Here is a 15,111-nt window from a genome sequence, read left to right on the forward strand (position 1 = left end):
GGGACATTACATTGAATGAGAAGTATCCTTTGTGCTCGTGACTGCTCTCTTTGTTTAAATCTTCAGTCCTCTTTGCTCCTTCCACCCAATAGCCCCACAGCAGTAATCTTCCAGTGCTGTTCGGTTTAATACAAGCTACTGGACCTTTTAAAGGCACTTGTCAAGAATGCCTACTATGCCCACCCTTTCTGCCCCCCTCCTCCATTCAAAGAAGATGCCCTACAGCTTCCAGCAATGAAAGGCACTCTATGAATGGAGGATGGGCAGATGAATGAAATGTTCACCTCTTCTCTTCATAGAGCGCTTTTCATTACAGGAAGCTTTGGGGTGAGCTTCTATTAATGGAGGAGGGGGCAGATAGGGCAGGCTTGGTCGGCACTGACAAGCCCAGAAGCTGGTATTAGGCCCCACAGCACTGGATGATTACCACTATCGTGATATAGGAAGGGAGGAGCTAAGGAAGTAAGATTTAAATGAAGAGAGTAGCCACCAGTATAAAAAAGACTTCCCATTCAATATACTCTGAGCAAAATTATTAACGCAACACTTGTTTTTGCCCCCATTTTTAATGAGCTGAACTAAAAGATCTAAGACTTTTTCTATGTACACAAGAGGCATATTTCTCTCAAATATATTGTTCACAAATCTGTCTAAATCTGCGTTAGTGAGCACTGAGTGGGCAAATGCTCACATTCGATGGCGTCTGGCACTTTGGAGAGGTGTTCTCTTCACGGATGAATCCTGGTTTTCACTGTACAGGGCAGATGGCAGACAGCGTGTATGGCATCGTGTGGGTGAGCGGTTTGCTGATGTCAGCCTTGTGGATAGCGTGGCCCATGGTGGCAGTGGGGTTATGGTATGGACAGGCGTATGTTATGGAAAACGAATACAGGTGCATTTTATTGATGCCATTTTGAATGAACAGAGATACCGTAACGAGATCCTGAGGCCCATTGTTATGCCATTTATCCACGACCATCACCTCATGTTGCAGCATGATAATGCACGGCCCCATGGTGGGCAAGCCTGGAAGCTGAAAACATTATTATTATTATACAGGATTTATATAGAGCCAACAGTTTGCGCAGCGCTTTACAATGTGAGGGAAGACAATACAGTTACAGTACAATTCAATACAGGAGGAATCAGAGGGCCGTGCTCGTTAGAGCTTACAATCTAGAAGATCCCAGTTCTTGCATGGCCAGCTTACTCACCGGACATGTCACCCATTGAGCATATTTGGGATGCTCTGGATCGGCATATACGACAGCGTGTTCAAGGTCCTGCCAATATCCAGCAACTTTGCACAGCCATTGAAGAAGAGTGGACCAACATTGCAAAGGCCACAATCATCAACCTGATCAACTCTATGCCAAGGAGATGTGTTGCACTGCGTGAGGCAAATGGTGGTCACACCAGATGCTTACTGGTTTTCGGACTCCCCAACACAGTAAAACTGCACATTTTAGAGTGGCCTTTTATTGTGGCCAGCCTAAGGCACACCTGTACAATAATCATGCTGTCCAATCAGCATCTTGATATGCCACACCTGTGAGGTGGATGGATTATCCCGGCAAAGGAGAAGTGATCACTAACACAGATTTACACAGATTTGTGAACAATATTTGAGAGAAATAGGCCTTTTGAGTACATAGAAAAAGTCTTAGATCTTTGAGTTCAGCTCATGAAAAATGGGGGCAAAAAGTCCAAGTGTTTTCACCTGAGACAAGGACCAGTCCAGTTTCTTTGCTTTTTAGGATTTATTGAGAACTTGGATAGGAGAAGGGATGAGTGGGATACTCTAACAACTGAACTATGCACAAATGAGGCAGGGACTGTATAAAAATGCTGATTGACGCTGGTTAACGCTGACTGATGGTGGTTAACGCTATGTGGAGCTAGTCACAGCTAGGACGCTTACTTTACTTCACCTTTGATTGTGAAATATTCCTATTAGCTTCCCAAGGTACTTCTTTCCTGAGGTAGCTGACTTGTACTGTATACTGCACTGCTGAGTAATTTCAAGGCCCTTTCTGGTGCCCCCTTTACCCCTTAATCTTCAGGGCTTTAACTTGGCACCCCCCTTTACAATAACACTCCAGGTTAGCTGGCTCCTTGATCCCCTTGACCTCTCTGGAGTGGTCCCCTCTCTTAGGAAGACCCCTGGGCAGGTACTTGAGTACTCACAATACTGTTTTTCCAGAAGGCCAGCAGCTCTACTTGGTCACCACACACTGGATCCTCTGCAGCACAGCTCAACCCCTGGTCCCTAGGCCGACTGCCTGGACCACCTTCCCTACTTCAGCAGGAGAAGAGACAGCCGTCACCCTCCTCCTGGGACTTTTCTCCCGCCAAAAGACACCCTGTCACATGCTCCCCCAGGATTTATTTCCAATCCCAGGATGCATTGCAGCAATGCCCACCCACTGAGACAGTCATAAACCCTGGTGTGCTATAGGCTATATTTCCTCCACTGTCCATCAAAATCCCTCATTGGATACAGTGGGGAGACTCCACAGACTCGACAGGTCACACCTGGAAGCATGTGACAGGCTAACTAACAGATCAGACCCTCCTGATAAGCAGAACAGGGCCATAACTATGCTTTACCTAGCACCTTCCTAGGAGGGTGCTACACTGAATTCTGTCCTTTTCATCATCATTGGATTGAAATTGATCATGCTGAGATGGCCTAAAGTCTTTGGTAAATAAGGGGTTAAGTTAATGCAAAGCATGCACAGACATACCATAGACAGTGAAATTGTAGATTTTCTGATCTTTACTTTTGTCAGTAAAAGTTATAGTTCCAGAATACAGTCCACTGTCCTCCAGTCTCAGCTCTCCAATCCTCAGTGATCTTCCATTATCCAGGATCTCCAGCCTTCCTTCAAATGTATCCTCAATTACAGTAAGCTGATTATTTATATAAGATGCCATTATGTAGGTTTGGAAGGTCCAGTAGACCTGTTGTACAGAACGTGATGAATCCACAGATGGTGACAGGAGGATGGACTGCTTTATAAGGCCATTAACTCTGATAGGGACATCTCCTCCTGTAAAGACCAGAAAGGTTAGAGGTTTAAAGGTGAACAGTTTTTTCTGGATCTTAAATGGTAAACAGTATCACCCCCACTAATATTATTGGAAAATCCAAATGTAGAATATTCAACCATAACTCATAAGTGTAAGAACCCTTGACAGGTTTTTATTGCTGTCTGTAACCCTTTTGTGTTTTCATTCACCTCCCGTCCTAGAAATAAAAGTGTAAGTAGTACAAAATCTCTTAATGTAAATTCCAGGTCACCCCATTGGTAAATTTCCTTCCACTTCATGTGACCACTGTAAAATATTGTGTTTACCATTATTTTCTATTCTAGTGACTATATCACTGGTAGTTAAAGTAGAACTCCACTCTCTCAATCAACATTGACTATTTTTAATCCTTATGCTGCTAGCATTAGTAAAATAGATAGGAAGGTACAATGCATTGCGAAAGTATTCGGCCCCCTTAAACTTTTCGACCTTTTGCCACATTTCAGGCTTCAAAACATAAAGATATAAAACTGTAATTTTTTGTGAAGAATCAACAAACAAGTGGGACACAATCATGAAGTGGAACAAAATTTATTGGATATTTCAAACTTTTTTAACAAATAAAAAACTGAAAAATTGGGCGTGCAAAATTATTCAGCCCCCTTAAGTTAATACTTTGTAGCGCCACCTTTTGCTGCGATTACAGCTGTAAGTCGCTTGGGGTATGTCTCTATCAGTTTTGCACATCGAGAGACTGAAATTTTTGCCCATTCCTCCTTGCAAAACAGCTCGAGCTCAGTGAGGTTGAATGGAGAGCGTTTGTGAACTGCAGTTTTCAGTTCTTTCCACAGATTCTCGATTGGATTCAGGTCTGGACTTTTACTTGGCCATTCTAACACCTGGATATGTTTATTTGTGAACCATTCCATTGTAGATTTTGCTTTATGTTTTGGATCATTGTCTTGTTGGAAGACAAATCTCCGTCCCAGTCTCAGGTCTTTTGCAGACTCCATCAGGTTTTCTTCCAAAATGGTCCTGTATTTGGCTCCATCCATCTTCCCATCAATTTTAACCATCTTCCATGTCCCTGCTGAAGAAAAGCAGGCCCAAACCATGATGCTGCCACCACCATGTTTGACAGTGGGGATGGTGTGTTCAGGGTGATGAGCTGTGTTGCTTTTACGCCAAACATAACGTTTTGCATTGTTGCCAAAAAGTTTGATTTTGGTTTCATCTGACCAGAGCACCTTCTTCCATATGTTTGGTGTCTCCCAGGTGGCTTGTGGCAAACTTTAAACTACACTTTTTATGGATATCTTCAAGAAATGGCTTTCTTCTTGCCACTCTTTCATAAAGGCCAGATTTGTGCAGTATACGACTGATTGTTGTCCTATGGACAGAGTCTCCCACCTCAGCTGTAGATCTCTGCAGTTCATCCAGAGTGATCATGGGCCTTTTGGCTGCATCTCTGATCAGTCTTCTCCTTGTATGAGCTGAAAGTTTAGAAGGACGGCCAGGTCTTCGTAGATTTGCAGTGGTCTGATACTTCTTCCATTTCAATATTATCGCTTGCGCAGTGCTCCTTGGGATGTTTAAAGCTTGGGAAATCTTTTTGTATCCAAATCCGGCTTTAAACTTCTCCACAACAGTATCTCGGACCTGCCTGGTGTGTTCCTTGTTCTTCATGATGCTCTCTGCGCTTTAAACGGACCTCTGAGACTATCACAGTGCAGTTGCATTTATACGGAGACTTGATTACACACAGGTGGATTCTAATTATCATCATTAGTCATTTAGGTCAACATTGGATCATTCAGAGATCCTCACTGAACTTCTGGAGAGAGTTTGCTGCACTGAAAGTAAAGGGGCTGAATAATTTTGCACACCCAATTTTTCAGTTTTTTATTTGTTAACAAAGTTTGAAATATCCAATAAATTTCGTTCCACTTCATGATTGTGTCCAACTTGTTATTAATTCTTCACAAAAAATTACAGTTTTATATCTTTATGTTTGAAGCCTGAAATGTGGCAAAAGGTTGAAAAGTTCAAGGGGGCCGAATACTTTCGCAATGCACTGTATATTATATTTACTTGTTTTACTTTTTTTTTTTTTTTTTTTTTTATTAATTTCTTCAATTACTTCTTAGTTTCCATGCCTAGGCAACTGATGTCATACATCCCAGCAGTCTTCAGGAGAGGAGGGTACTCAGCTTAGCATGTCCCTGAGCTAAGGGGAGATTCCTGGAAGTAAATGATTCATGAATCATCTGCCCTTACTCAAGATAGAAAAAATAGGCGCCACTGAGTGTGTCAGATGTAACTTTACTGCATGACAATAACATAGACTTACGTAGAAGCTGATGTATATCCTCATGGCTCTATTTTTTGTCATCGGTCTGGTTGCTTTTCTCCCATCAAGACCCCTCCATTGGGGACCCATCTCCCAGCAGAAGCGCCCAACAAACTTTTCCTCTCACACTTACTCAAGATGGCCACTGCCAGAATTGCCAGGGGTGGTTTTCAAAATGATTTCTCAGCAAAATAAAGAATGGAGGCATGGATGGATGGGGGAGTTTGCTTTGAACATTGACCACTTGCTGACCGCCAGCAGTACATATACTGCAGCAAGTCAGCTCTGTCTCACGAAACGCCGTATCTGTGCAGCTCTCTCCACACTATGTTTGGCTTAACAGTCTTCTTCTTAAGTTCCTCAGGTATTCCAGCCTAACCCAGTCCAATGTGGAACAATATTGCTTGGCACAAACTCTCACACACTCCTTCCACTTGCAAAGTCTCTCTCCAACTCCCCCCGTGTCTTCCCGGCTTTTTTTTTTTTTATCCTCCCGCCCTTGTTGATTGCTAATGGGCTCTGTAGTTTAACATCAGCTATACTGTGAAAAAAGAGTTCTGCTTTCATTTCTAGGGGAATGGAGGATCTCAGCTATGAGAAAAGACTACAAGCATTGAACTTATTCTCTCTGGAGAAGAGACGCTTGGAGGGGGATATGATATCAATGTACAAATACTGTACTGGCGACCCTAGCATAAGGCACAAACCTTTCAGAGAAAGGGAATACAATAAGACACGTGGCCACTCACTAAAACTAGAGGAAAAACGGTTTAACCTTAAAATACGTAGGGAGTTCTTTACTGTCAGAACAGTGGGGATGTGAATTCTCTTCCACAAGCAGTGGTATCCGCAGGGAGCATCGATAGTTTCAAAGAATTATTAGACGGGCACCTTAAAGACCACAACATACAGGGGTATACAATGTACAACATACAGGGGTATACAATGTACAACATACAGGGGTATACAATGTACGGTTCACATCAAACACACACACACATCATAGGTTGAACTGGATGGACTGATGTCTTTTTTTAACCTCACTAACTATGTAACTATGTAGCCTACAATTCCCAGAAGTCTCTGAACACCTTTAATGAGCCTATGGCAAGTAAAAGTGCTGAATGCTGCCATTTTGTGGATAAATAAAGTTCTGCATTCTCAGTAACAATACATAGCGTAGCACCCTCCTAGGTAGATGCTAAAGGTGCTCTAGTTTTTGGGTCTTTCTGCTTACCAGAGAGATTGCCAGGTAAATTTATGTTGCTCTCTGCCTACCAGGGAGCAGGATCTATTTGTGAGGTCTGCTCATGGTGCTCAAGTCCAGCTCCGCATGTCTGAAATTATTCACACTGGTCCAATAGGGAGGCATATTGGACAGTGGGAGGAAACCTGACAAGTGAGTGCACAGGCATTTGTTACAGCCCTGGTGATTGGCAGAGGAAAGTGCCTTGGTGCATGCTGGGATACTGTATAAATGCCAAGGGCACATGTGCTTTTGGTCTTTCAGCTGGAGAGCAGGGTCCCATAGGGAGGGGTTGGCTGTCTCTCCTCTGTAGAAGCTGCCATGTGGTCGGCCTGAGGGCCTGAGAGTCAGAGAGAAGCTGAACCCAGAGGTCCTGCAGAACTGAATGGAAGGGAGACACTTAAAGGGTCTGATTCTGCCTACAGTGAGTACAGATTTGTGTCATGGGTCCTGTCCTGTGAAGGTCACCCCTTCTGCTAGAAGAGTCAGTGGACGGTATCAGTCAAGGGGATGCTAGAGAGTGTCCTGAAGATAATGTAGTTGCATCAAGTCTGCTTCTATAGAGAGCAAGAGGACTTAATTCTTCCATACAAGTGGCAGTATGGTTAAAGCAGTGAGGCTGCTTCCACAAATAACCTGGTGAGGTCAAGTGAGAGTTGTCCTTATCTACTGTGAATAGTTCAAGTTGGAGTATTCCACTATTCCCTTCTCCCATCCAAGTTCCACAATAAATATAAAACCAAATCCCCTGGACTGTTTATTGAGTAGTGAGCAACTGGGAGTAAGGATGGATGTGTGAAAAATCCCCTAGTGTCTGTCTGCAGGTAATCAGAGGGAGACCCAAGAAGCCATCACACAGCAAGCCCTACGGGTTCCAAATTTGGGGGCATCGTTCGGGATTTTCCTCTGAGTTACAGCAGTGGTTGCTACTGGCAACGACCAGATTTATACCCAAGAAACACCATGTCTTTATTCCCCATATATTTATTTGGATGGGGAACCGCCACCATGAATGAATAAATATACGGTCTGGTGGACAATGTGTATGAACATGAACTACGTTCTTTAATAATCACTACTTCTATGGCGTTCCTGGCTACAGACTCCACCTTCCCCATTATCATTTTATGGCTTTGCCCTTTACCATGCTGATACAACTTGGATATACTCAGAGCAATTGAACCAGTAGCTCCAGAAGAAACTGTTTCAAGCGAAACATGTTGAGCATTCTGGCTCTATGAGATATCTGCACATCTGACATCACATCAACCGATCTAGATGGACGACAACACACATTCCTACCATTGTCTGAGATCCTTTTGATGTGACGTATGCCTACACTATTGCAGTGATTACTATTCTGTATATCCATATACCAATACCTCTTGATGGTTGTTAAATGTATCAACGCCTTTCTTAAAGGGGAAGGATTTATGTTGTTAACGTCTTTTTTAATTGTAAACCAATAAAATTGTTATATTTTACTTACCCAGTGCCGTTAAAGTCCATGTCTTTTCCAACAACACAATTCTTAGTTATTTAGGATGTGGCACTTTATTACATTCTCCGTGCTCATAAAACTGCTATCTGGTAGCGCATATTAAAATAGTACTGAATGCGACGCCGTACCCAAACGAAATTTACGTCCTTTTTTTCCCACAAACAGAGCTTTCTTTTGGTGGTATTTGATCACCTGTGCGATTTTTACTTTTTGCGCTATAAACAAAAAAAGAGCGTTTATTTTGAAAAAATAACAATATTTTTAACATTTTTTTATATGAAATTCCCCCCAAAAAAATGTAAAAATCAAATTTTTTTAAAATTTTTGGCCAATTTGTTTTCTGCTACCTATGTTTGGTAAAAAAAATCGCAATAAGCGTATTTTGATTGGTTTGCGCAAAGGTTATTGCGTTTACTAACTAAGGGAAAGATTTCTGTCATTTTTGGTGTTTTTTTTTAACGCGTAATGGCGGTGATCGGCGGACAGATCGGACCCTTGACTGACATTTTTGACACTTTTGGGGGTACCAGTGACATTACTGCAGTAATCAGTGCTATATATATGCACTGTTACTGTAAAAATGACACTGGCAGTGAAGGGGTTAATTTTATTGGAGAGGGAGGGGTTAATGTATGCCTGGTGCTTACTGACGTGTGGAGGGGGAGGTGACTGAGTGACAGAAGGACAGATCGGATGTCCAGCTATGCTGAACACTCCGATCTGTCAGTCCCTGTCACTATGGAGATCCGCCCGCTCTGTTTACACAAGCGGGCGGATCTCCTCACTCGATTCCCCCGACGATCGGGGCAGAGCAGCGGCGATCGCCACTGCTCCTCCCCTGGCCCACCGGCCACTGTGCTGCTACTGCGGCACAGTGGCTCATTCCCGTCCAGTGACGTAGACCTACGTCACTGGACGGGAATGAGCCACTGTGCCGCAGTAGCAGCACAGTGGCCGGTGGGCAAGTGGTTAAAGTAGAGCTCCACCCAAAAGGGAAATCTCCGCTTGTCTGCCTCCTCCCCCCCTCCGCTGCCACATTTGACACCTTTGGGGGGGCAGTGGGCACCTGGTTTTGAACAGTTTGCCCCCCCCCTCCCCTGCAGCCAAATCACAGATAGCTGCGAGCTTCGCGCATGCACGGTTTCCCTTAATCAAGATGGTTGTGCCAGCACCCGATAGCTGAAGAATCGGCTCTGGTGAGGACACCACTGGATGCCTGGATAGTTAAGTGCCCTAATATTAAAAGTCAGCAGCTACATTATTTGTAACTGCCTTTTCATTTTTTTGGGGAGCCTGGGACTCCTCTTTAAGTCCAGTATAAATCCAGGTGACCAGACTACATGTCTCACAATCCTCTGCTATTAGTAAGTGGCTTCTCCTCTGCACTTAGGATATGATGTGATTATTTCCCATGTTGAGCACTAGTTGGAAAGAGTTCCATGTATAGGCCAGGAAGAAGTGCTCCTGAGTGTAAGTAATAATACAGCCAGCACTTGGAATAAAGTAATGGTGCATTTTGGAAAAAAAAAAAAAGTAATGGATAGGTGCTATCCCAAAGGGGTCTGTAGCACTGATATTGTGAAGATCAAAAGGTGCTGAAAAGTGTATACAAATATAAAGAAATCTTGAAACAAAAAACACTACAAATATATAAGTCACAATGATGTATCACATCTATAGTAAAGTGCATATAGTATTGAGACAATAAATAAAAAACAAAAGTCCATGAATGTGAGTCAGTGTGAATAAAAGCTCATATAAAATGTGCACAGCAAATATATTTTTCAAAAAAGGAAAAAATGTAAAATATTCAAAATTAACTCTTCATTCAAAAATAAATGTTCATGTGAATCCACCTTAGTGTCTACAAAAATGTTAATAAAATTCAGGATAATAAACAGTTACGGTGATGAGTGATAATATCCATATAAATATCTAGAAAAATATATTGCAGTGTCTCCTAGTGCAAATACACAGCAACTTGGTGTCCTCCACCTCATGCAATGGCTGCTCACCTTAATGAATAGAGGTAAATGCATATAATATACAGTGGGTACGGAAAGTATTCAGACCCCCTTAAATTTTTCACTCTTTGTTATATTGCAGCCATTTGCTAAAATCATTTAGGTTCATTCTTCTTCCTCATGAATGTACACATAGCACCCCATACTGACAGAAAAACACAGAATTGTTGACATTGTTGCAGATTTATTAAAAAGAAAAACTGAAATATCACATGGTCCTAAGTATTCAGACCCTTTGCTGTGACACTCATATATTTAACTCAGGTGCTTTCCATTTCTTCTGATCATCCTTGAGATGGTTCTACACCTTCATTTGAGTCCAGCTGTGTTTGATTATACTGATTGGACTTGATTAGGAAAGCCACACACCTGTCTATATAAGACCTTCCAGATCACAATGCATGTCAGAGCAAATGAGAATCATGAGGTCAAAAGGAACTGCCTGAAGAGCTCAGAGACAGAATTGTGGCAAGGCACAGATCTGGCCAAGGTTACAAAAAGATTTCTGCTGCACTTAAGGTTCCTAAGAGCACAGTGGCCTCCATAATCCTCAAATGGAAGACGTTTGGGACGACCAGAACCCTTCCTAGAGCTGGCCGTCCTGCCAAACTGAGCTATCGGGGGAGAAGAGCCTTGGTGAGAGAGGTAAAGAAGAACCCAAAGATCACTGTGGCCGAGCTCCAGAGATGCAGTCAGGACATGGGAGAAAGTTGTAGAAAGTCAACCATCACTGCAGCCCTCCACCAGTCGGGGCTTTATGGCAGAGTGGCCCGACGGATGCCTCTCCTCAGTGTAAGACACATGAAAGCCCGCATGGAGTTTGCTAAAAAACACCTGAAGGACTCCAAGATGGTGAGAAATAAGATTCTCTGGTCTGATGAGACCAAAATAGAACTTTTTGGCCTTAATTCGAAGAGGTATGTGTGGAGAAAACCAGGCACTGCTCATCACCTGTCCAATACAGTCCCAACAGTGAAGCATGGTGGTGGCAGCATCATGCTGTGGGGGTGTTTTTCAGCTGCAGGGACAGGATGACTGGTTGCAATCGAGGGAAAGATGAATGCGGCCAAGTACAGGGATATCCTGGACAAAAACCTTCTCCAGAGTGCTCTGGACCTCAGACTGGGCCGAAGGTTTACCTTCCAACAAGACAATGACCCTAAGCACACAGCTAAAATAACGAAGGAGTGGCTTCACAACAACTCCGTGACTGTTCTTGAATGGCCCAGCCAGAGCCCTGACTTAAACCCAATTGAGCATCTCTGGAGAGACCTAAAAATGGCTGTCCACCAACGTTTACCATCCAACCTGACAGAACTGGAGAGGATCTGCAAGGAGGAATGGCAGAGGATCCCCAAATCCAGGTGTGAAAGACTTGTTGCATCTTTCCCAAAAAAGACTCCTGGCTGTATTAGATCAAAAGGGGGCTTCTACTAAATACTGAGCAAAGGGTCTGAATACTTAGGACCATGTGATATTTCAGTTTTTCTTTTTTAATAAATCTGCAACAATGTCAACAATTCTGTGTTTTTCTGTCAGTATGGGGTGCTATGTGTACATTCATGAGGAAGAAGAATGAACCTAAATGATTTTAGCAAATGGCTGCAATATAACAAAGAGTGAAAAATTTAAGGGGGTCTGAATACTTTCCGTACCCACTGTATATACAGGCGGTCCCCGGGTTACAAACAAGGTAGGGACTGTAGGTTTGTTCTTAAGTCAAATTTGTTTGTAAGTTGGAACAGGTACACTTTTTAAGAATAGTCCCAGCAAAAATAATAATTTTTACATTTGTTTTGATAGCATAGGAAAGGGTTAACACCCCTGAAACATTTGTTTTGCTGCCCCTGTTCAGAAGATTTCACCTCACTTTCTGTCCCTTTAACAATTGGATTTTGCTAATTTTGGGTTGTTGTGGAAACAAAGATTGCTGATAAAGCTTCAGTGTAGATACTTTTGAGAACTCTTACAGGAGTTAATTTCCCCTCCTAGGGCATGGTTTCTACTAATTTCCTGTTGTCTCCCTCCGTCTGTAAGTAGGAGTCGTTTGTAAGTCGAATGTTTGTAACCTGGGGACTGCCTGTATTGCTCCTGACCAAGAGGTCTAATTCTTTGATAGGTGGAGGTCAGCTGGGCTCAGGAAAACCAGATATTCTCCTTAATAGCAATTGTGATGGGGAAATGGCTTCAAGGCTGGAACAGCTCCGCTCACAAAGAAGGGAAACAGTAGATCTCCATAGTGTAGTATTTAATGATAACATTTTAATAGAAAGCTTAAAAAAGCTTACATTTCAGTAAGCAACAGCATTTAACAGGATGGCAGGGACCGGAAAGATCCCCGTAGCAGCACAGCATAGCGTTTAAAGCACTGAACTTCCGGTTTCGGTCTTAACCGGAAGTGACATCACCCAACTCCTCCCGACGCGTTGCGTCACACACACGTGACTTTATCAAGGGCATATAAATCCTTATAGTGGAGACACTATAAGGATTGGCTGCTGTCTATTAGGGTCATCTGGTCAGTCACATTTTAATCCCCTCCCCCCTTTTCACTGTCACAAATTTGGTAGCGCATTGGTTCCTTATACCAACAGCCAGCACTTGGCTACACACATATCATATATGTGAAATCTTTAGTTCATTATATGTCTTGGCTGCAAGTCATTTCGGCAGTAGGTGTAATGGCCATAGAAAAAGATTCTCTACTCCAAGTTTATTCTACCATGGACAGTGCACAGACTCATCTTCTGATACTGAAAGGTCATGGGACTGTGCTGAAATAATAGGGTGCTAAGATCATGGTTTAGAAAGTAATCCTTTGGCGTCTACTTGTTGAAGAATTTTTACATCTACATATACCCTATTTTTTATAGAAGCAAGATAGGTGTTAATTTAAAGGTATAGCTTACTCAAGATTAAAAGCTCTGCCATGAATACCATGTCAATAATCTTCTCAAACCCTACCAGTGTGCATCCAATCATAGCACTTCCATGAACCTTGTTTTACCATTGAAGCCTCCTTGCCAACTACACCATGAACACTTCCCAAGCTCCACCATTTAATTACTTAAAGCGGAGTTGCGGCCACAAAATCAACATAGTCGATTTTGGGCCATCTGCTTGCTATAGCTCACCTGAAAAAGAAATGGGTAGTTAGGATTTTTATTTTTTATTTTTTTTACTTACCTTATAATTGCAGAAAAAAAATACTCACCTTTCTTCCACTTCCTCCCTCGGCCGCACGGGCCGCGCTGTCACTTCCGCTTTGCAATGATTCCTGGGAGCTGAACGTCATCGCTCCCAGGAATCAATGCGCCTGCACCGGCCCTGACGTCAGTTCCGGTGCAGGCGCGTCATACCTTGCTAAACAGCTTCTGGGCATGCCCAGAAGCTGTGCAGGGATGACGCTGCAGACCCGGAAGTGACGGAGGGGCCGGCGCAGTGCATCGTGGGACCGAAGAGGACGGAAGAGGATCACGCTGGCTTCAAGCTGCCCACACCTGAGATGGCAGCGCCGGAGAAGAAATTTTAAAAGTAAGTATTTCTTCTAAAAGGTAAGTGCGAACCGGGACAGATCAGAGGCTATCCATTGTGGAATGCACTCGCCCTGACTGTCCCGGGGGTATGTTCATTGACATTTTTTTTTGTGGCCGGAAATTCCGCTTTAATCACAGCTCCAGGTCTTTGCCCTACTTTCTATTAATTTGTAGGCTACTTCCCGACACATATAAAGCAACTGCAGCCTCGTACTAATTCTATGCTCCAAGCCAACATAAGACAAAGACACAACTTTACTGACTGGTTGGTCATCCTTCACAAATCTAGACTCTCCATAGCAATGATTATTGATCCTTAAGTCCCGCTGTTGGCTGGAACAGTAGTTATAGGGTATACTCACAGTGGGCACAGTTGAACTGAACTATGCCTGAGTTTGATTGTCCTCCCCCTACTCCATCACTGGTCTGTGCATCACTTTAAAGGAAGTGTTCCTTGAACGCTTACATCACCTCTGCCAACCAAGTTACATTGACTTGCTTCCGTGCTCTGTGATCTATAGAAAGTTTGCTCATACTGAAAGGAACTGTAGCAAACCACAAATGAACCCCACCCCAGACCACTTCTTCCAAGCGATCCCAGGCATTGTACACTTTTTTTAATTCCTGTGGACAGTTTAGAGCACTCACACTAAACAAACACATCAGGTCAGACAGGTAAACCTTGTCCTGGTATGGTAAAACTGCCAAAGTAAGTACACCTTTAGAAAGTAATCCAGTTTTTGTTCCAACAGTATGTTTTCAATGCTGTTCCAGACATTCTATGGCATATGTGACAAACGCAATGGCCGCTGGCTGAATCCAGCACACCAAGTCATTTCACGTGGCCCTTGCACCTCTCCTGGAGCTGCGGAACCCCCTTTGTCTCTGCCTCCACCTTGTCTCAGCAGTTGGCAGTAGAGAGGAGAAAGGAGTTTCTCCTACAGATCTTGAGACTCTCGTCTCCACCTCCTCTGGTCTCAGCATTCAGCAGGCTCCAATAGCTGACTCTAGTCCTCCTCTTGTCCTCATCCAGATCCTGCACTTTCTGCTTCCCAGTTCCACCCCAGCCTCTTCCTTGAAGCAGCACAAGGTAAGGGGGGGTGCACTGTGATGTAATTGAGGGTGGGAGATGCTTGGCTTCTAATGGTGCTGGGGGCTTTGAAATTTTAGTCTTACATATACAATTGACCCTGTGAGAGCAACCATAATGCTGATGCGGCCCGCAATGAAATTGTGTTTGACACCCTTGATGGGTACAGAGGAGGTTATGATTCAATATAACCAGGATTGATAATCACTTACACCACCATACAACGCAACCTTAGTCACCCCAGTTTCAAAATGTGAGACTTACTTTGCTACTGGACAATCAATGAGCAATGTGATGGCACTCTTTCATAGTTCAGTGAGCTGGCAGATGA

General features: G+C 43.3%; 1 protein-coding gene across 1 annotated transcript in view; it reads right to left on the reverse strand.

Annotated features, from left to right (window-relative positions):
• LOC309569129 (uncharacterized protein) overlaps positions 1 to 15,111 on the reverse strand; it is a gene marked incomplete at its 3' end in the record, with an annotated part of 331,735 nt that overhangs the window by 109,109 nt on the left and 207,515 nt on the right. The window contains exon 4 of the mRNA XM_082274891.1: positions 2,748 to 3,053. Within this exon, the coding sequence (XP_082131017.1) occupies positions 2,748 to 3,053 (306 nt within the window). The remainder of the gene's footprint in view (positions 1 to 2,747; positions 3,054 to 15,111) is intronic.

The sequence above is a fragment of the Pelophylax lessonae genome (genome assembly GCF_965119305.1).
Source record: "Pelophylax lessonae genome assembly, chromosome: 13".
Lineage (NCBI taxonomy): Eukaryota > Metazoa > Chordata > Amphibia > Anura > Ranidae > Pelophylax > Pelophylax lessonae.